Consider the following 22418-nt stretch of genomic DNA (forward strand, 5'->3'; position numbering starts at 1 on the left):
GGAGGGAGCCTCCACGCTAGCCTTCGTGTTCGATGTGACCGGCTCCATGTACGACGACCTGGTGCAAGTCATCGAGGGGGCGTCAAAGATTCTGGAGACGTCGCTGAAGCGACCCAAGAGGCCGCTTTACAACTTCGCCCTGGTGCCCTTCCACGATCCAGGTAGGGGTCGGGCTCCGGCTCCGCCCGGCTGGACGGTCCGCGGGCGGTTCCGAGGTACGAGGCCGGAGCCGGAACGCTCCCCGATCAGCCCCGGTGCCGGCTGGAGCGGCTGAGGGTACCGAGCCCTCGTGGCGAGCGTCTGCACCGGTGGGGCTCCTGAGTGCCTTTCTATGGAAGTACGTCCGTGAACCGCGGTGGCCGTTGTCTCCCGATGCTCACGGCCCTTGTTCACGTGCGGCAGCTCGCACCGAAACGGCCCGACAGCAGGCGGGAGGTGAAGGGCTGGTTGTGACGCTGCCCCGTCCTACCCGCTGCCGTTCCCGTTTCTGCCTGGGCCGCCGAGCCGTCCCGTGCCGAACGCCCGCGGCGATCCGCGAAGGAAGGCGGAGCGGCGTGCCCCGGCTGGTGGCGGGTGATGCGCTCGGCAAACGCCCTTTTTTCTTTCCTTGAGAAAGTGAATCAAAGAAAGGGGGATGAGAAGGCCCCTGAAAGTAACCTTTCCGGTCCTAGTTTCCGTGGTATTTCTCAGAGTATGATATTCCAGACAGAAGTTCCTGAGCGTTCTGTGCAGGAATGTCATCAGATGAGAAGCGTTGCCCTCGTTCCCTGCACTGCGGGCACTTCTGCCTGATAAATATTTGTTTGCTACTGTTAGATACATTTTGAACTAACTGCGTGGAAGACTGAAGAAAACTTGTCTTTGCAGACTTTGCTGTTTTGTTATCCATATGTTTGTGTAGGTTCTCCTTCTGTCTTTTAAAAGTTGTATCAAAAAAGGTCCATTTATGTATCTTAACATTTGATGTCATCTTTGTTTTCCACTTGGAGAGGTTTACCTTGGATGCCTTACCAGAAAGGGACATACTCCTTGTCTTAAAGCTGTTTGAAAGGGGTGTATTTAAACTTCGGTCTTACTTTCTGAAAATTGTTTCTGTATGTCCTTCTTAGTAGGAAGCCCGGCCTAGCAGCTTGAATTGTATGCTTGTTTTTGGCACAGAGCAAGACAGTGGCCCATCTGCAATGGGTTTCACACTTGAGCAACATGGGGATATGCTGAAAGCTCCCTTTTGGAAAAGCCTTTTGATTTTTGATTCTCCTTTGTGTGCCAGCATGCACAACCAATGGTAACAGATAACAAGAATTTTTCTGTTGTGGTTTTTCAATCAACAACACAACAAACAATCACAGAAGTTTAGTAGGTTAGAAGGGCTGTTTTGAAAAGAAATTTCTTCCATTTAATGGGAAAAAATGAAAAACTATCTCCCAAAGTAAAGAAAGTTGGCGCAAAGAAATTTTGTATTAGAACTAAAATTAAAAGTTCTGATACAGAAAGTATTGCAGTTAGTCCAAGTACGTGATAAAGGAAGACAGAAAGTATGGAAATAGAGGAGCAGGCTTTCTCTTATGTGCACGCTTCTGCCTTGGAACAGATGCATGTGAATGGTGGTGAGCAAGCTCCTCTGACCATAACCTCTAGCTCTGCTCAGCTGTAATACTGCTTTTTCTCCTCAACTTGTGTGGCTGAGACCCTGTGCCAGCTGGCATTTTAGTGCATTTCTAGGTGGGCAGCATCACCACCATTTCAGCATTGAATATTGGGACCCAGAGGTTCCCCAGCACTGTGAGAGTGGGGCTTGTGGCAGGGTGTGGCAGCAGCAGGTGGGTTTGAGAGTTCCTGGGGCATTTATTCCCTTCTCACCTTGGGAGCTGAGGGCCTGGTGGGCTTGCTGCGGCTCTGCTTGTCTGTGGGCAGCAGCTCTGCCTTGCGATACTTGCTGGGTCTCCTTGCCTTCTTCAGCAGGTGAAACTGTTGGAAAGCTGTCTAGTACCTGAACTAGCACTATTAATGGGTTGGCAAGGAGGAATAAACTGCTTGCCGATGAGGTTCCTGCAGGCAAATATTTTGCGAATGTTTGCTGGGTGCTTGGTAAAATTTTTATAGGACACAGAGAGATGTTGCCTCTATTCTCTTTGATAAGAGTAAGTTCAGGGCAAAGAAAATGATTCTCTCCGCTATACTCAAGCTCTTTCTACTTTGACAGTTAAATGGGTTTCATATTCACAGAATCACAAGTGAAGAAGTGGACTGGCTAACAGGTCTCTGGTATGATGGCTCCAGTGGTACTGCCCAGTACAGCAGCTCAAGGTGACATGACTTCTAGAGAGGTGTTCTGAAGGTTCTGAAAAACTCAAGGTTGTTCTTTTTTTTTTTGATTTACTTTGGACGTGCTCAAATATATAATGACAGAAATAATGCCTGTGCTTCCAAGTCTTGAATTTTTCTCCGTCCTGATTTAGGAGATGCAGTGCAAATGTACAATTGTTCAGTGCTGTCTTGGTATGTCTGAAGACCAGTGATAACTGGAACTGGGCAAAATCATAGAATCATGGAATACCCTGACTTGGAAGGGATCTGCTAGAATCACTGAGTTCAACTAATTGTTTAAGAGTTACTGTTACTGCTTATTTTACCACTGACAGTTTCAGTGGGTAATATTTTTCCCCTAAAGCTCTAATTCCATCTCTTTGTTATTGTTACTGCTTCCATGGTTGCTCTTATCAGCAGATTGACAATTTTCAATATCATACAGTCAGGAACAACTCTGAGTCATTGAGGATAATATCTAAAACACCTACCAGTATTTTTTCCATCTCTGAGATCCTGTGATAACTGTAGTGAGCACGTCTGCTTTGAGACCTTACTGTTGTCAGTGGTAGAATCATTGTGGTATTGCTAAAATCAGTTAGCAGTGGAGATTTTCTTCGTCCTTTGGAAGAACTTATTGCTAAAAGTGTGGTCATATGATTTATATGTAAATGACACAGAAGACAGTATTGTCTGTGCCAGAAGCTCCCAAATCTGAGTATACTGAAATGTGGTGACATCACCCAAAAACTTACTAGAACATCACTTGAAATAATTGTTTGGTCTCAATTCTGTGTTCAGCCTTACAAGTACGCACAGTGGTAGCTTTTCCTCCCAAATCTTGAATTCTTTTTTGCAAGGGCAATAAATTTTATCCCTGTTTTTGCTGGAAGATGCAATAGAGATTTCATTATCTTCTGCTTTGCATTATGAATTATTTTTCATGTTGCATCTGAAATAGCTGCATGTTGAACTTGTTTAGAAGTGACTTGTTCTGTTTTGTTTTGCTGTTTCCAGCTCCAGGTGGTGAGGACAAGTGAAAAATTCTGTAGCTCATTAGTAACACATCCCAGTGTTACTTTGTTCCAAAAATTATTCCTGACATAGAGGGCTGCTGTTTGGAAGTGTGCGCCTGTTCTCTGTAGTTTCTGGAATTTACATAGAACATACTTTCTCTAGAAGCAATATGTCCTATGTTGTGCTCTTTCTCAGAAAGACATAGCTATAAAGTGCCATTATTATTCAACAATTTTTCAACAATTATTCAACATTCATGGTGTGCAACAATGTAACATGTCATTGTACAGACTTTAAATACATAGAACGACAGAATGAAGCTCTGCACAGCAAGATCTGTCCCTGTCCCTGTTGATAGCTGCTGCCCCGTTATTTCTAACTATTTACTGGTTGATCTCGAAGTAAATACTGTGCGGAACTGAAACAGGCTGGAAAGCAGTTGAGACTGTGAAGTGGGGCACCTGGAAGGAGCAGCTGCTGCAGCCTGTGGCATATGGGGGAGTGCTACTGAAGTGGGCAGTGGTGGATGCCCAGCTGGAGGAGCAGCAATGGGTTGCTGCAAGCAAGGCAGAGAGCATCAGTGAGAGCTGATGTACAGCCTTTGGACATGTTCTCTTCTGCTCCCTCTGCTTTCTCTGGTTTCATCTCAAAGTGACAGCAGTTGGTGCTTCCATACTATGTCATATACAGAAGCTGGATTAATTTTGCTGATGCCAGTGATTTTTGCACAGCAGGCAACACTGTGGGTGTTGGTATAAGCTGCATGGTATGGAACCCAAACAGAAATTTCTGATATGAACAGCTGCTGAATTGGTTTATTTGCTTATAAATCAAATTTCTAATAACTTTTAAGAAGAAGAGATTTGATGTAGATCTTCCATGCTTTTAAACTATGAGTAAAAGTGTCTGCATCACTGCTCAAGCTGGATACAGCCTGTCTTTCTCATCTAGAGACAACAGTTATTTTCTGAGAATGCATAGAAACTAAATGAATAAGGAGGTGTAAGCATTATTATACACCTGTGTCACTGTAACTGAGACCATAATGTTCACTGTAAGGTGAATCCTCAGTGATATGAGCAGATGAACGATGACACAGGCCTTGGAGGCATAGGGAGCCTTCACTGAAGAGAGGAACTGGAGTTCTCAGAAGAGAAGGACCAAAAAAGTGACCTGAGAGGCTGTGATCCCCAGTCCATCTCCTTGTGGTTCTTCATCACCTGACAGCACAAGCTCAGTTTGAAGCAGGCACAGGACATGTCCTGATGGCTTCTGAACACCCTGTCTCGCATGATGGGGCATGGAGTCATGTGCTTGTTGCAGCAGGAGCAGTGTCATCTGCAGTTGGAGGGGCAGAGACAGTGGGGCTGGATCCAGCTGGCTGCTGAAGGGTAGGTTTGCACTGGACTGGCTTTGTTACATGCTTGTGATGTTCCTCATCCTGCTGTACCTGCTGGTAGCAGCCTTGAAGTGACTTGCGGAAAATCAAATTCCATAACCACAAAGTAGTTATAAAGCAGGTATATATTTTTATTACAGCACACATTAATACACATTTAATACACAAGCTGTGAAGAGTGCTTTAGCCAGGCAAAGTTCAGTAACCAACTGGTTAATTTGTTCCACAGTTCTATAAATCCAAATGAAGTATTATCCAAAGTAACTTGGTGGATCACCTTTATTAGTTCCCGTAGTTTATGCGTATCTGTTTCTATTCTTTGAGTTTTGTCAACATACGCAGAGCAGCTTTGATTGATTATAGTGCACATCCCTCCTTCTTTGGTGGTAAGGAGGTCAGGAGCCATTCTATTCTGCAATACTACTTAACTAGAGAGGATACTTCTTTCTGCAATCCAAGTATAGCATCCATAGTTGAGTTCTTGATATTCTCTAATGTAGCTGATATGTTGATAATTGCCTTTTCTAATTCACTTACTCCTAGACTAGGAATAAACCATCTAATAAAACTATGGAACCTAAAGTGTCTGTCTATAAGGGGGTTATTTCCCTTTTTACCCTTTTCCAAGAGGTTCTCAGTATCCCTGCAGGAGGAGCTGTTCTATTCAAGTGCTAAGTATCCTCCTTCACAATGTCCTTTCTAGTTCTTAGGAGCAGTCTTACATTGAGACCTGTCTATACTTGCTATACTGAATTTAGGTCCTTTTTCTTATTGTTGTGATTTTCTTTGCACACCTATGCCTACTTCCTGCTCCACCCAATAGTGTCCGATTGGTGGAGGGAATCCCACACTGGGGGATTATCTCTTGGTAAGGCTGTACATATCCAACAATCAGTGATGTTTAGGCTAGCCACTACTCCTTTAGTGATCTTTAAACAGGTATTTTCATGCCAGGCTAAAGCAAGTCTTATATAATACATCCAACCTATAAAAAATATTCTAAACGTATTGTCTCTTAATCCTTAGCTTCAGTGGTCTGGTCTTCTTAATAGTCCTCTAGGTTTGAGATGTCTTCTTAACTCGTGTATAATGGATCCACAACGTTTGCTCTTTTATCTTCACTGCGGTGTGGGATGTCAGTAAAACCAGGAATGGTCCTTCCTACTTGGGCTCCAGTACTGAATCTGAGAGGTATCTCCTGGTACAATATTGTATATAAGTCCATCTAGGCCCCTGGCTCTAGTTCTCAGGACCCTCTTTTTGATCTCCCTAAACTGTCTCTGGAGGCTAATGACATACTGTGTTAACATCTCCTCTCCTACTTGGTCTGAAATCCTCTTTTGTAGAGAATAAGGTCTTCCGTACAGAATTTCAAATGGGCTTAGCCCTTCTTTTACTCTGGGTTTCGTTCTAATTCTTAGAAGAGATAAGGGTAAGGCTTGGGGCTATGGTATACTTGCCTCTTGTCCTAGCTTAACTATTTGTAACTTGATTAGATGATTCATCTTTTCTACCTGGCCGCTAGACTGTGGCCTATAAAGAGTGTGTAACTGCCAAGGTATCCCCAACAGGTTACTTATCCATTGTACTACTCTAGCAACAAAATGAGGACCTCGGACTGAGGAGATTACGACAGGAACTCCAATCTTGGGGTGATTTCTTGTATCAACGTTTTTGTTACCTCCTATGCTTTGTTAATTCTGCAAAGGAATACCTCCGGCCACCCTGAAAAGATATCAGTTAATACTAACATATATTGGTATCCCCCTTTTCTTGGGAGTTCCAAAAAATCAATCTGCCATTGCTGTCTGGGAAAATTTCCCTTCCCTATTTGTCCCAACAGGACCTTGGGGCCTGTTCTAGGATTATTCTGTAAACAAATCTCACGTTGCTGTGTTACCTGTTCAATGGTGATGTATAAATTTCAAGCCACAATCCCTTGGCTCAGGTATTTATACAGGGTCTCGGTTTCCCAGTAAGTTTTCCTGTGCTCAGCTATGATTATGGCCCATATAGGGAGGTGGGAACTATTATTTTATTCTGTACCGTAATCCACCCTCCTTTTCTCACTTGCCCTCCTAAGTCCTCTATCAATTTTTAATCTTCTCTTGAATATCTTGGTTTACCTTCTATTTGAATTTTACCATCTGGAACCAAAGCCTGCACTTCTATGTCCTTCGTTTCCGCCGCTCTTTTTGCTTCTCGGTCAACTAATGTGTTGCCCACTTCTTCGGTTGTTTCTCCCTTCTTGTAGGTTTTGCAATACATGATAACCATCTTCTCAAATAGTTGTACTGCTTCTAGAAATCTCAAAATTTCTTGAGCATGTTTAATTTTCTTTCCTTGAGCAGATAATAGTCCTCTCTCCTTCCATATTGCTCTATGGGCATATACAACACCAAAGGCGCATTTTGAATCCATCCATATGTTTATCCTCTTCCCTTTGGCTAGCTCTAATGCTCTGGTTAATGCAATAATCTCTGCCTTTTGTGCCGACATGTTGGGTGCAAGGGCTCTGGATTCTATCACCTATCTGTAGTAGTCACAGTGTACCCGGCCTTGCATGTTCCTTGCTGTATGTAACTGCCACCACCATCTGTATACCAAGAGTCCTCCGCATCCTCCAATGGCTCTTCCTTCAAATCTGGTCAACTAGAGTACACTGCCTCAATAGTCTCCAAGCAATCATGAGTTACCAGTTCTCCTGAAGTTCCACTAAGAAATGATGCTGGGTTGATAATGTTAGTTACCACTATTTCTATGTCATCTTGCTCTATCAGGATGGCTTGATACTTGAGAAATCTTTGTGGCGAGAGCCAGTGCCCTCCTTTTGCTTCCAATGCCATGGACACCGTGTGAGATAGAAACACTGTGATTTTCTGGCCTAATATGAATTTCCATGCTTCCTGAATATTAAGCACTAAGGCAGACACTGCTCTCAGGCAGCTAGGCCACCTTTTGCTTACTTGGTCAAATTGCTTAGAGAAGTAGGTCATCCCTAGGAAAATCCGGAGCTCCTTAGTCGTTTGAGGTTCCGGAATCTGGCAAATTCTTCTTGTTCCTAGGGTTTCGAGATCCAGCAGTGATTTCATAACCCAAATAGGTTACTTGTGGCCGTGCCACCTGGGCTTTCTGTGGGGAAACTTGATAGCCATTAAGTCCAAGAAAGTTTAGTAAACTAATTGTCCATGTTATGCATACCTCCTTTGTTTTGTAGCTATCAGAAGGTCATCTACATGTTGTAACAGGGTTCCTTGTCCCAGGGGCTGTACGCAGTGCGCAACTTTGGTAAGTTGGTTCCCAAAAAGAGTGGGACTATTTTTGAACCCCGGGGGACTATTTTTGAACCCCGTCCATGTAAGTTAGTGTTCTTCCTGAATCAGGATTTTCCCATTCAAAGACAAACGTTAGCTGACTTTCCAGACTCAATGGTGGACAAAAGAAAGCATCTTTTAGGTCCAGAATGGTAAACCATGCTAATTCCCCTGATAATTTTGTAAGCAGCATATATGGGTTTGCTACCAATGGGTATAAATCCTCCACTATTCTATTGATAGCCCTTAAATCTTGTACTGTCCGGTATTCCCATCTGGTTTTCTTACTGGGAGGATGGGTATGTCATATTTTGACTCAAACTCCACTAACAACCTGAATTTCTGAAAACGGTCATTTATTAGTTGGATTCCTTTCCTATCTTCAAATTTGAGGGGGTACTGTTTAATCCGAACCAGCTGAGCTCCCAGCTTTATTCTGATTGCTATTGGTGCTGTATTCTTAGCCCTACCTGGGGTTTCTACTGCCCACACTCCAGGATAAACTTGATCACTTACTTTGTCTGGGATCCCAGCATTAATAGTGATCAGTGCTAAACTAAGCACCTCTATTAACTGATGTCTTTTACCTTAAGTTCCAATTTTCCTTCCCTAAAGTTTATTTCAGCTTTCAGTTGTTCTATTAAATGTTACCTAAGTAACATTTGGCTTTGATGAATTTGGCATGTACAAAAATTTGTGTATCTCTACTTGTTTACCTATAAGCCTTTTCACTTGGGCCCGTGGCTTCACTTCAGAGAGGAAGATCTGTGAAGGACTGGAGTTAGAAAAGTATTTAACACCGAATAAGTTGCTCCAGCATCTACCAAAAATTCCACACTTTGCTGCAATTTCTTCCCTAGCTTAATTTTCCCCACCCTTAGCTGTTATTGCCAAATCCATTGCCTCTTTTTGCACTAACTACTTTTTTTTGTTCAATGGGGGACAGAACCCCTCCAGAATCTTCCAGCCCCTGCTCAGCTCTTCCTGAGGAGATCTGGGTCCTAGAGCCCTGCTCTCAACTCCTCTCAAAAGGCTTCCTCTGCTACCTCTGGGATACGAAGTTTCCTAGGTTTCTGCAGATGAAGGCTATTCTCGCTTCCAGTGTCTCGTTTCACAAAAACAACATTAATTGCAAAAGAGTACCATTTAAAGGCCATTTTTCACCACCTTCCAACCACCACTGATTACTATATTTAATTAAAGTTTCCTTGCTCGCAGGGCCCCCAGGCTTTCCTGCAATATCTCAAGTGAGGTTTGCCTGCAAACTTCCTTTCCCCATGCTCCCCCATATTAAGTTTAATTGATTCTTTATTGTTCCCCAAAGTCCACACCTTATAGCTAGTATATTAATATGATCAAATATGTAGTCCTCTTTAAATCCAAGTCCACAACCCCAACCAAAATGCCAGTTTCCTCTATTCCACTGTAGTTTCTGGACAGTATTACAGGTCAAGCCTCTGATAACAAATACGGGGTTGCAACTATTTTCAGGGTGAAACAAACATCCAATTATACTTGATTCTCACATTCACACTTCTCATACCTTGGATCCAATATTTAGCATTCATGCTATATAGCAGATGCTTATAAAGTCTCTGTTGCTGGGTAATGGAGTCTGCTTACTACACCGAATTCCCTGGGCAAGAACAATAACCAATGTCCCCCAGCAATGAGAGCACCTGTGTTATAAATGGAATTCCACAAGCAATAATTTTATAACAGAAACACTTAACAACAATGACAAACACAGTTCTTACTAAAACCAGTTCAGACATTTACTCATTACATATGTCCTACCAGGCCTCTTCCTGGCAGCTAACTGCAAGTGCCCCTCACTGACCGGTCACTTTAAACTATGGATCCTATACACTTTTTGTAGCTATGATTTTTCCAAAGTATTACAAAGCTCACATTCCTGAGTGCAGTATAGCCTCACTCTTGGGATGCCTTGCGAGTTTTTACCTGAGAGGTTCTTGGAATTCTTGAGATACTTCCCTAATTGGGTCCCCACTTCCTGAGGGAGGGGTATGCTCCCACCCAATCGCGATCTCCCTATGCCTATGTCTGCAGGTCCGCCCTGCAGGGGAGCACCCTTGCTCCTTCACCCCCATGTAGGATGTCTCCTTATGACTTCCGTGTCCCCTGTATTTACAGTATACCTTGTTCGCATCCAGGGTTCTTTCTTTGCTCTGTGGTGGCAGGTATGGGTGGGGGAGCCTCTCTGAGAATCCTTGGGGCCTGCTTAAAGGGTCCCCGTCCTGGTCAGTCCTGCAGAACAACAAAGAATGCTCCAGCCTGGATTGCCAGATTGACTTGTGGAAAATCAAACTCCATAGCCACAAAGTGGTTATAAAGCAGGTATTTATTTTTATTATAGCGCTGTGCACACACGCTGGCTGCAGAGGGTGTAGCTACTACTAGCCTGCACACCAGAAAGTGACAGTTTGAGGAGATTTATAGAGACAAGTTATACTTATGCAAGAATAGGAGGGGATATTACAATTGATTCTAAAAAACTAGGCGTAGATTATTCTGATATTACAATTAGAATAGGAGGGGATATTACAATGGGTTCCAAAAAGTTATTATAATATTCTCCACACCGATTGCTGAGTTACCGTGACTTGCAGGTTTTATTCCTTGCTGTAGTGACACAGTGTATACCAATAAGTGAGCATGAGTGCCTGGAGTGGCCTGAGAGAGATAAGGCTGCATTCCTCGGCTCATTGACTCGTCCCCCTCCCTTCTCCAGGCCGTTGCTAGGAGAGGTTAGTCAACCCCCCCCTTTCTCATCCTTTCCTGTAGTGTCTGTTTTGCCTTTGTTCACTTTACACCTCCTTGCCTAGTTCATAATTAAGCAAAATGCCATTTTGAAACAATTCTAAAGTAATATGTTCCACATCAGAAGCTGTTCTGGCACTGCCATGTGGTCCTTTTCTGACCCGTTCTTGGTGCTGCGTGTGCTCTGAACCCTTACAAGAGGAGATTCAGCTCAGTTCTTGAGGATCTGGGTAAGCTGGATTCATGAGTATGGAAAAGGAACTTTCCAGAATTAACTTCATTTAGATAATGGGTTTTTAATGTGGCCTGAAGAGTGCCAGGAGGAAACCTTGGAATGATGAAAGCCCGCAGATACCAGTTAGTGTGTATTTTCCAGTCAGTGATTTGATTCCTGGCATATGCTGCGGACATTGGTTTTGAAGGAGATGCGTGCATCAGAGAAATATTAGGAACATATGTACTTCAGTTTGGAAATGGCAAAACAATATCTGTGTTGAAAGAGACTGATGGTGTGTTACTTAGTTGTCTCACCATGCCTTGACAACCAACAGTTTTGTTAGAAGAAATAGGATGGATTTAATGACATGTGCTTTGGGCTGTCTGCTACATATGCTTTCTTTACTACTGCCAGTGTGAATAGCTTTTACCCCTTTATTGCATTGTTGAGCATAATTCAGTTTTTGTAACCTAGCCAGTGTTTAGAGTCTCTGCGCTATGTGTGCTGCTTTTAAACCCAATCTATTAGATTTTTTTTTGCCTCTTTTAAGGCCGTGTTATGCCATTGTTATTGGGCAGACTTGAGGCCCACGCTTTGCATTCTACACTTCTGTGTAGAGATAATTGCAATGTTTTATTTGGAGGTGGGATCAGTGGTTTTGGTCATGCATATTCCCTTGTGGCAGTTGTTTAACTTCTCTTGTTGCTTATATAAGAACATGTGCAAACTGTTCTTTGGTAACGTGTCTGAGCTGTGTTTCCCATGCTGTCCTTCCAGAAGAGGGGCACAGTGCCTTGGTGTTCCTGACGCTCTGGAATTGCACCATGTTAGGTCAAGATGTGTGGAGCCATCTGGTAAGCAGGCATTGTGTGCTCTCACTGACTGCAGAGGGAGTTGACAAGTTCAGCAGAACTGTAGAATTGTTGGCTGAGGCCAGTGGGATGAGCTTCAACAGGATCAAGCGTCAAGTCCTACACTTTGGTCACAACAGCTGCGTGCATTGCTACAGGCTTGGGAAAGAGTGGCTGGAAAGCTGTGTGGTGGAAAAGATTAGTTGACAGCTGGCTGAACAAGAGCCAGCAGTCTGCCCTTGTGGCCAAGAAGGCCATTGTCATCGTGGCTTTTATCAGAAATAGTGTTGTCCACAGGACTAGGGAAGGGATTGTACCTCTGTACTCAGCTCTGGTGAGGCTGCATCTTGAGTACTGTGTTTTACTCAATTTTAAGAAAATTGAGGCCCTGAAGTGTGTCCAGAGAAGAGCAACAAAACTGCTGAAGAGTCTGGGAACAAGGCTTGCTGTGGAGTGGCTGAAGGAGCTGTGGTTGTTTAGTCTGGAGAAGAGGAGGCTCAGGGGAGCCCTCATAGCTCTCTACAACAACCTGAGGAGAGGTTGAGATGAGGTGGGGGTTGGCACTCTTCTCAGGAAGAACGATGAGGTATTGGAGCAGGCTGTCCAGGGAAGTGATGGACTCATCGTTCCTGGCAATTTTCAAGAAGAAGGTGGATGTGACACTGAATGACATGGTTTAATGGGTGTGGTGGTGGTGGGTTGAATTTTGGACTAGACTGTCTTAGTGTCCTTTTCCAATCTTAATGATTCTATCATCTACAGCTAGATTAGGTTCCTCAGAGCCTCGCCCAGGCTGACCTTGAATATCTTCAGGGATGGGGCATCTACCACCTCTCTGGGCAACTTGTTCCCCTGCTTCAGGAGCACCGACTGGAACTATGCATTAGGAATGAATTCAAGTGGGGCTCTCTGCTTTCTGCCACATTCCACGCAGATGCCATATGCTGTGATGAGCCCAGCCCATGTAGGGAATGGGTTGTGGCCCACTGTGGTGTCCTTGCTTGTTCTGATTTGGGCTACCCATTGTGATTCTTGGCATGAAGATGGCTGTGACTGGGCACTAAAGTGTTGCCAGCATCTCAGAGACCTTTTTTTTAATTACTTTTCCCCATTTTTTTTCCACTTTCACTGTCCGATGTGTAAGTTTCACTCTTATGAAAGCAGAACCACCATGCTTGCTGAGGAGCCTCACGTGGTAAGGTGCTTTGAGCTAACACTACATGGTGCTGAGGCAGCTCCAGCATGGACCCAGGATCTTGGTGAGGTGGCTCTGCAGAGCAATGCAAGTATGGCTCATCACAGCATGGCTTGTTGGAGTTCCTCACTCACCCTGCCCCAGGCTGTAAGCAGCTCTGCCCCTGGGTGCTGGTTCAGCAACTTTTTGTGCAAATGGGAGTAGTGCTGGCAGTCTGTGACCAATAGCATCTGTGGGGATGAGCTACAGATGGGGGTTGCAGTGTGTGTTGTTAGCGTGTATGACAAATGTAAACAGGCCATGTGTACTCATGAGGAGCTGCTAACTAGCTTTTTGTTTGTCCCATGTCCTCTTCCATGGATTTCCTCTGGCATTCCTCTGGCCGGGACACTGTGTGCTGTTTTCCAGCTTGGCTCAAATTGTAGCCCTTTTTCTAAAATGTACTTAACCACAGATTTCAGTCTGCAAAGCATTACTGGTAAAATATGTATATTTGAAAGTGACGTGTTCCCGAACACCAAGCCAACAAGCTGCATACATCACATACAGTGAAAGTTAATTGAAAGTGTTGAATTTATTTCTGTTAAGCTCTTGTAGCAGCCTCATCTGCTCAGTTTAGAACACTGGCAGTGTGCTCTCAGTAATACATATAAGTTGGTGTGATATTAGGTGCGAGGAAGCAGGCACGTGTTCAGAGCAGGTGTATAATAGAATGGGTCTCCCAAAGTAAGTTTGGAGGTGTGAGCATTGTGCAAGGAGGGTTTTAGACTGCTCTTGGAGGTGACTGCGTGAGCTGGCCCCTTGTGATGCCTGCAGTAGAGCTGAAATTCAGAGGGAGCGAGCCTTATCTTGATATTTCTGTGCTCCTCATGGTGCTTCCTTGCTCTGCTGTTTTTCCAGCCACTGGAGTACAAGGTACAAAGATGGCTTTAGAAGACAATTTCTTGCAGCTTGGCATAAAGTAGAGCCAAATTCTTAATATCAGCTTTATAGCTCTGGAAGGAATTGCAGTCAGCAGTGCTCTTCAGACATCACATTGGCATACAGCTGGATGTAACTGAAGGCAGAATGGGACCTCAGGTTTTTGGACTGGAAAATCCCTGCTGAAGTGCAGTGAGTCGGGGTGGATTTGTGTAATTAAATGGAGATGAAGGCATGCCTTGTGTGTCTGCGGCCCTGGCTAAACGTCTTCTCTGTTCACTCAGGACAGCAGCTCTAATCTGTGCCCATAGGTACTGCTGGATCCCTGCCATCTTGTTTAAATTACATTCATAGCCTGAGGGGGAAGCATTGTAATTTTCATGCTGTGTACACTGGTCACGAGCGGAGGTTAAGCGTCTCTGGGGGTGCTGAATATCATTGAACTATTTCCTGAGTTCTCTTAAGCTACACAATGGTATGTCCAAGTCTGTTTTCCAAAGGAGCGTTTTGTTTAGTTAGTGACATCTTGGTGTAGTTTGCTGAACTAGTATGCTTTTGCACTTGGAATTTATTGAGGAGTAGAAGAAGAGGAGGAGAGTTGTAAAGGAAAAAATGAAGTGCCTTATAACAGCTAGGAAGACTGATTTTTTTTTATGTCCCTGTCCTGATTTAGGCTTTAAGCAAACCTTCTAGGAGATCACAACTTTGCAAATCTTGTGCCAGAGCTGGCTTTTTGGGCTATAAGTAGATGAAATGGCTAGGCATGCACATGGGCTCAGGTACATGTGCAGTGGCTGGAGCAGCCAGCCAGGCACTGAACTCTGCCAGCCATTAGGCAAATCTCTCTGCATTTTGGCTCTTTGTTTCACTGTTTGTGTTACTCAGCCCCTACATACCACCACTGCAGTGGCAGAAGTCTTATGCCAGAGTGTTCTGGCTGGCTACTGCCTCTTGCTGGAGCAGTTAGAGTGCTGCTCGGCCTGGTGGGGCTGGGGCGAGCTGAGGCCATACTGCGGGAAGACTGCTTGGGGCTGCATCCTGCTTGTGCTCCCATGATGAGCATGGGATGTAAGCAAGGACACTTCCAATTTAACAATGCACTGCTTAAAAAAAGTATGTCTTGGTGTCCTGGGGCATTTGAGATGAGAGTTTTATTTTATTTTATTTTATTTTATTTTATTTTTATTTTATTTTTTGTCATCCTCCCCTTCTCAGTTTTACATAAGCTGAATTGAAGCACAAGGATGAATTCATGCACCTTACTTCTGAGACACATGCTGCTGACATGGTAACTCTTTCCTACTTGCTCAATCTCCGGCATCTTTTAATCTCCTTTATTCTGCTTCCAGCCCATCCTTTTCTCAGAATTTCCTCTGACTTTTCTTCCTGGGAGCCTTTGTCCCTTCTCAGCACTCCCTCCTTTATCTCAAGTCTGCCTGCCTGCCCAGCAAATATCTTGCATCTGTGGCCGGATTATGCAATGGATTATGTTATTATCACAGCAGCTAAAGGTGACAAGCTTGTGCTCCACAAGAAGTCCTGCAGAAACCATGGTTAGGGTTTTTCAGGAGGTGATGGAGAAACCTCTCCGTCACTACCAGCATGTCTGGTGCATGGTGCTTCCTTTGGACTGAACATAGAAGGATGCAGTGTTATTCTTATGTTAGCTTTACAAGTGGAAATTGCTGCTGCTGTGTTCTGCTACAGTACCCTCTTTGAGCTTCTGGCCCTTTCTGAGCATCAGTGTGAATGCTACTCAGTAATTCCAGATTCATCCCAGTGTGGTCCAGGTTAGCAGGGTCTGCTTAGGCTATCCAGCTTAGTTAGAAAGAGTGTACACGAACTGCTTAGCTGCAGAATGGAGAAAGTGGTGACTTGTGCTGGAAGGACAAATATTGAGCCCCTCACTACAAGAAAGACATTGAGGCTCTGTAGTGTTTTTAGAGAAGGACAATGAAGCTGGTGAGGGATCTGAACCATAAGTCTTATGAGGAGCGTCTGAGGGAATAAAAGTTGTTTAGTCTGGAGAAGAGGCTCAGGGAGAGACCTTATTGCTCTTTATTACTCCTGAAATGTGGTTGTGGTGAGGTGGTCGTGGGCCTCTTCTCCCCCATAACTAGCAATAGGACGAGAATAATGGCCTCAAGCTGTGCCAGGAGAGTTTCAGGTTGGACAATTAGGAAGGATTTATTCTCTGAAAGAGAGGTCAGGCACTTGAATGGGCTGCCCAGTGAGGTGGTGGAGTCACGGTCCCTGGAGGTGCTCAATAAATGTTTAGATGTTGTACTAAAGGACATGGTTTAGAGCGGAAATATTGGTGGTAGGCGGATGGTTGGACTGGATGATCTTGGAGGTCTTTTCCAAAGTTGGTGATTCTATGACTGTTTTGGAGAGCTGCAGCTGTGAGAGAAGGTGTATCCCCTGCGCTGGTGAGCTGAATTGAACTGTAATGATTGAGTTGCACAGTTGTGTGTAAGTCTAAGCAGCATCTATGGATACCAGTAGTGGAAAAATGTGGCTTTTTCATGTATCAATCTGTGTTTTAAATATTCCCATTGTTGCTTGTGCTTTGGATGTAAAAAGGGAGGCCACTTCTCTGCTGTAAAACTCAGTCCTTTTCCCACCCTAGAAATGGTAACTGAAGGTAACAATAACACATGCTGACTGTATTGCATTTTAAGGAATTAGGCAATTTTATTGTGGAACGAGGAATTCCCTGGAAAGTCTGTGGTAGCTGCATCAAGCCTTGACACGGAATAATACAAGTCCAGAAGGCTGCATCTCTCATGTGAGGGACTGAGAGATAGAACTCCTCAGATTTCACTTCCATCTCTGCCTTTGAGCCACTGTGGGTTAGAAAGCAAATCTTCTTAGATGATTTCAAACTCCAGAAATTTTGGCTATGGATAATTGTGATGTCTTAAGCCCATCTCACCTTTTGTATTGTAGCTGCATAGCTTTAAAGCAGATTCTTAGTTACTGGCAATAAAATGTCCCATTGCCTAGACATCAAAGTGTAAAAACTGGCTTTTATACTCTGCTTAATTGAACAGGATTTTATCTCACTTAAAGTAGACTAAATCTGGAGTAATTCCATTACAGTAAATGCTACTAGTTTGGATTTACACCAATTTAACTAAGATCGGAGTCTGGCTTTGGTTGTCTTGATAAATATTACACATTTCTCAAATTGCCTTTCTAATCTCTTAGTCATTGCTGGCTCCTCTTTTCCAAATTCCAAGTGTAACAGTGTAGGTGAAATGTTTAAGAAGAATGTTTAAGCAGGGTCTGCTTTTTATTAGCTCAACTGTTTTTTGTTTATTTGTTTAGTGCTGTTTGAAGTTTCATTGCAGTTGGGATAGGATCAGAATTCATCCTGCTTTCCCTACTTGATTCAATTTCTTCAATTAGAAATGTGATGTCTTAAATTATAGGCTGCTCTTCAGTGCTATCATTGAGTAAAAATTGTATGCGCTGGTGACATTTCAAAGGAATTCTTAACTCTGAAGTTCAGAAAAAGGTTGTGCCTTGAGGCATGTCTATTAATCAGCAACATAATGGCTTTGAAAGAACTTAGGAAATGCTAGATGTGACTTCAGAGAGCAAGCTGAATTAATTTTTTCCTGGTCTTGTTTATATTTCCTGAGATTACATTTGCTTCGTAGCTGTGTACTCTGAACTTCATGACAGCATTTTAACTGTGAGAGACATCTGGAATTACATAGAGGTTATTCTGTTAGTTCAATTGGATTTATGGTTAAGGTGGGGCATTGGGGTGGTTTTCTCAGTGCTTAGGTAGTTTATCTGGTCTGCGGGGGTCTTAGGCCATGTAATCATACCCCAAATGAATACACATCACTTTATTCATCTCTTACAGTTGGATTTCTACTGTTTCGATGTATTTATTTTCATCTGATGACACACAGTCCCATCAAAAATATCCTGCTCTTACTGTAGTGGTGAAGGATGAGTGGGTCAGAGATGCACTGCCTCTTGCCCAGTGTGGAGGCCATATGTGTGAATGAGCAAGGCCTCTGATTAACCAAAACACGTAAAAATGTTTTTGTATATATTCTGTTGATTTTTATACAATTTTCACATATATTAAGTGCTTTTCTGAACAGGTCCCCAAGGATTTGCCTCAGGCTGTAAAGGGAAATTTTGGCAGCACTAGTGATCAAGCCTGAAAGATACAATCTTAATTGTTTGAGTGCTGTTTCATACTGCAGAAACCTGAATGAGAGCTTTCTAGAAAGACATGTATGTTGGTTCGGTCTGGACACTAAATGCTAGATAAACGCTGTGTAGCCACAGTCTTCACTGTGAGCACACTGGTGGGTGGCTGGTGGAGGTTTTGCAGGTCTTGCAGGCAGGCCATGATGTGGGGATAGCACCTACAGCTTTCTTCCTTGTTGGCAGTGCTCAAGAGGGTTAAGCCTGGTAGCATGTGTAGGGATTCTGTGATGTGTTGTGAGTGCCACACAGACTTACATTTTCTATTGTGGTGCTGAATCTTTTAGATGCAAGAACTGAGGTATGCTGAGAAGCTTGAGGCAGCACAGTTCATCAGAAATGTGTGCTTTCTGCTTAGCACTGATGGCACGGTGGGTTTGACATCGGCCCTGGCTTCTTGGGCTATCTGGTGGAAGCCTTGTGCCATGAGTGACAAATTGAGAGGATGTTCAATTGCAGAAGAGCATTCAGTAGTGTGCTTTTTTCCAGCCTTGGCCTGTTTACGCTGTTTGAAAGTTTCTGTTGTTGAGATTCCTTTCCTAGAACTGTGCTTCCTTGCTTTCTGGCTAGGTTGTGCTGACACAGCGTAACCAGATGAGCAAAGCTCTGCAGGCAAGTGTTGCAGAGGTGTTTGTGGGCAAGTGTATGAGCAGAGGTAGTGGGCAGGTGGAGACATAGCACTGAGGCACTGGGTGTCTGAATTCTTCAGTCTTACAGCCTCTAAAGGACATCAGGCATGAGACTGGTGCTCAAGACTATGCCAAAGACCCTGTGGCAGGGCACCAAGCAGCCAGCTCCAGGGCAGAGCCAGGAGCTGGCCCTTGGGAGCAAGGAAAGTCAAGGGTAGCTTCAACAAGCTTTGGGATGAGTTTTATTTCCTAGTAGTACTGGAATCGTACCAAGCTCTCATGATTTAAAAAATTGTTCCATGTGCTTTGCAAAACTGCTCTGCTTTGCCCTGAAGCACCTTACAAGGACACAGCTGTCAGCTCTGATATGACGCTGTGGTGACAGGCTCCGGGCTGGATGTGGGCATGGTGTCATCTCTAACAGCCACTGCTCTTTAATAAACATTTTGCACCTAGATGTGTTTTGTCAGTCTGGGAAAAGAATCTGAGAGACAAGAAGCCTGTGGAAATAGTAAAAATAAATACTGAAACTAGTGATGATGAGTGGTATTCCTTAGAGGCCTGGATGGGGACAAGCACTATTCAACATGTCTGTCAGTGACATGGGCAGCGGGATCAAGTGCACCCTCAGCAAGTTGGTGGATGACATAAAGCTGTGTGGATTGGCTGACATGCTGGAGAGAAGGTAAGTTGTATCCTGGACTGCACCAAAAGTAGTGTGACCAGCAGGTCATGGACGTGACCATTCCTTTCTGTTCTGCTCTTGTGATTCCCCACCTGCAGTGCTGTGCTCAGCTCTATGGCACCCAGCACAAGAAGGGGGCTGGAAGAGTCCTCCCCTGTGAAGACAGGCTGAGGAAGCTGAACTTATTCAACCTGGTAAAAGGAAGACTCTGGGGAGATCTCATTGGGGCCAGCTTTCCAATGCTTAAAGGGGCCTTCAGGAAAGCTGGGGAGGGACTCTGTCACGGAGTGTAGTGTCAAGACAAAGGGTAAAGGCTTTAGACTATTATAATAGAGGGGAGATTTTGATTAGATGTTAGAAGGAACTCAGAGGACAGTGAGACACTGGCACAAGCTGCCCAGAGATGCTGCTGAGGTGCTGGCTGTGGTCCTGGGCAGCCTGATCCGGTGGGTGGCAACCAGCCCACATCAGAGGGTTGCGACTTGGTGAGGTTTTAATGTCCATTCCAACTCAAACTATTCTGGGTTGCTTTGAAAATTTGATCACTCAAGCTGATGTAGTAACCTGTGAGACCTTTTGTTTCATCAATGGTGAGTGCTAGAAATCCCAGCCTGTGCTAAAAGTACATTCTGATATTCACCCTCAGGCTGTGCCTGGCTTCTAGCTGCAGCCACTGGAAGTCAATACTCATCTTCCACTTGTGCTGGGCTTGGGCACAGAAGTGGTTCCCATATCAAATATCCTAGTTTGAGTTGTCAGAGGGGATCTCACAGTACCTGAATGTTCAGAGTGCAGCTTTTTCAGTGGTTGCATTGTATCTGGAAGGCACTGAGCTTGTGATTGTCCTGTGTAAGGACCTCAGTTGGGTTGAAGCATTGATTCTGGAGCTTGCAGGCTTCCATGCTGCAAATCCAAAGTCTTGCAGAAGAAGAAAGCCTTGTGCTCTGTATTAGCTAAGCAAGCCAAGTGGTTTATTACAAATGATAATCATAGAAAATGCTTCCATTAAAAAAAATAAAATAAAATTCTCTAAGGATAATCTTGGTAATGATTTTGTGATATATCACTTTGCTTCCATGCCAGAGTCCTGTGTTTTTCCATTAGGGTGCTCAGCATTTCGCAGTCATGGAATTTGGACAAGGCTGGACAGAAGATGAAATTGGAAAATGCAAGGATCAAGGCAGATGAGAAGTCTAAGCTAATACTGTGCTTTAGCGGATGTTAGCGGTCTAAACATAAATACTGTAATTATTTAGAACAAATTCTAAAAGATGAGCAAACAGAAGACAGTGTTTCTATGTGAAGTATTTATGTTTTACTGATTGAAGTCTTCCTTGTGCATAGTGGAAAAAACCTATTTTGCTTAGGGTAGGAAAGTTAACGTTCTCATGTCTTCCTCCTCTCTTCCTCCCATTTGCATTTTGAATCATTTGGAGGATGCTTGCATTGCTAAAGTGATAAAACTCAGCAGAGTTTTATAATCCACAGATAACATTTAATTGTATAAAAATTGTAAAAATGTTTCCTTCTCTACCCCAGCTTCCTAAAAACAATAGTGACCACTCAAACCTGCATTAAGAACAAACATATTCTCATGAAATCCCAGAACTGCTGTGTTTCATAGCTGGAGAAGCAAATGGAAATTGCTTTCTGAACAAATGCAGTAGGCTATTCCAGGTTTGGTTCTCTTCTAGTCTTAACTAGATTTTTTTAAATTATGTTGTTACATGGTAGTGTCTTGCTTTTGGAGTTCTCAGCTCTGTACACTAAATGACTGTCAGCTGAAATGGTAATTGAACTTGATGTAGAAGACTGCTCAGGTACCATGGAGTATACATAATGTCACTAAACTTGTGGATGTTCTTTCCGACATGACCAGCAAACATGTCTGGCTTGCAGCCAAACCGTTGACAGCATGTTTGGGATTGGAGACTTCTGCACCACAAGGCTATTTAACAGACATTCTCACACTGTTGTGGGGACAAGTTCCACTCCTTTAATTTTTTTCCCAGATAAAAAGGATGAAATCAGTGCAGTACTGTGGAGCTAGGCAAAGACCATTTTGCTGCTTATAAGACTGACATGGCTGTGGATTGGCTCTCAGCAGGTGCCAGGATGTGGATGGCTGCCTCTGAGTAGGCTCATCTCTGCCACCAGGCCTTTGTGTTCCTCTAGCGTGAGCTTTGGAAGGGATCGGAGGCTGTACCACAAGGCATGTTCACTGATTTGTACCGTGGGAAGAAAGTAGATATGGCTCCATTGTCACCACCAAGCTGTGCAGGCAGCTATGGAGAAACAGAATCACAGAATCACAGAATCGTAGGGGTTGGAAGGGACCTCCAGAGATCATTGAGTCTAACCCCCTGCCAAAGCAGGTTCCCTACACCAGGTCGCACAAGTACGTGTCCAGGTGGGTCTTGAATGTCTCCAGAGAAGGAGACTCCACCACCTCCTTGGGCAGCCTGTTCCAGCACTCCGTCACCTCACCTAAAGAAGTTCTTGCGCACATTTGTGCGGCACTTCCTATGCTGCAGTTTCTAGCCATTTCCCCTTGTCCTGTCTCCACATACTGCTGAAAGCAGTCTGGCCTCACCACTCTGTCCCCCACACCTTAGATACTTATAGACCTAGATCAGGTCCCCTCTCAGTCTTCTTTTCTCAAGGCTGAACAGACCCAGTTCACTTAGCCTTTCTTCATAGGGGAGATGCTCCAGGCCCTTCACCATCTCTGTGGCCCTCCGCTGGACTCTTTCCAAGAGATCCCTGTCTTTTTTGTACTGGGAGCCCAGAACTGGACACAGTACTCCAGATGAGGCCTTACCAGGGCAGAGTAGAGGGGGAGGATCACCTCCCTCCACCTGCTGGACAC

General features: G+C 44.1%; 1 protein-coding gene across 1 annotated transcript in view; it reads left to right on the forward strand.

Annotated features, from left to right (window-relative positions):
- The window catches only part of HMCN1 (hemicentin 1), a 184281-nt gene that overhangs the window by 2779 nt on the left and 159084 nt on the right, over positions 1-22418 (forward strand). The window contains exon 2 of the mRNA XM_031554941.1: positions 5-161. Coding sequence (XP_031410801.1) covers positions 5-161 — 157 coding nt within the window. The remainder of the gene's footprint in view (positions 1-4; positions 162-22418) is intronic.

Source organism: Meleagris gallopavo, chromosome 10 (genome assembly GCF_000146605.3).
Source record: "Meleagris gallopavo isolate NT-WF06-2002-E0010 breed Aviagen turkey brand Nicholas breeding stock chromosome 10, Turkey_5.1, whole genome shotgun sequence".
In the NCBI taxonomy this organism is placed as follows: Eukaryota; Metazoa; Chordata; class Aves; order Galliformes; family Phasianidae; genus Meleagris; species Meleagris gallopavo.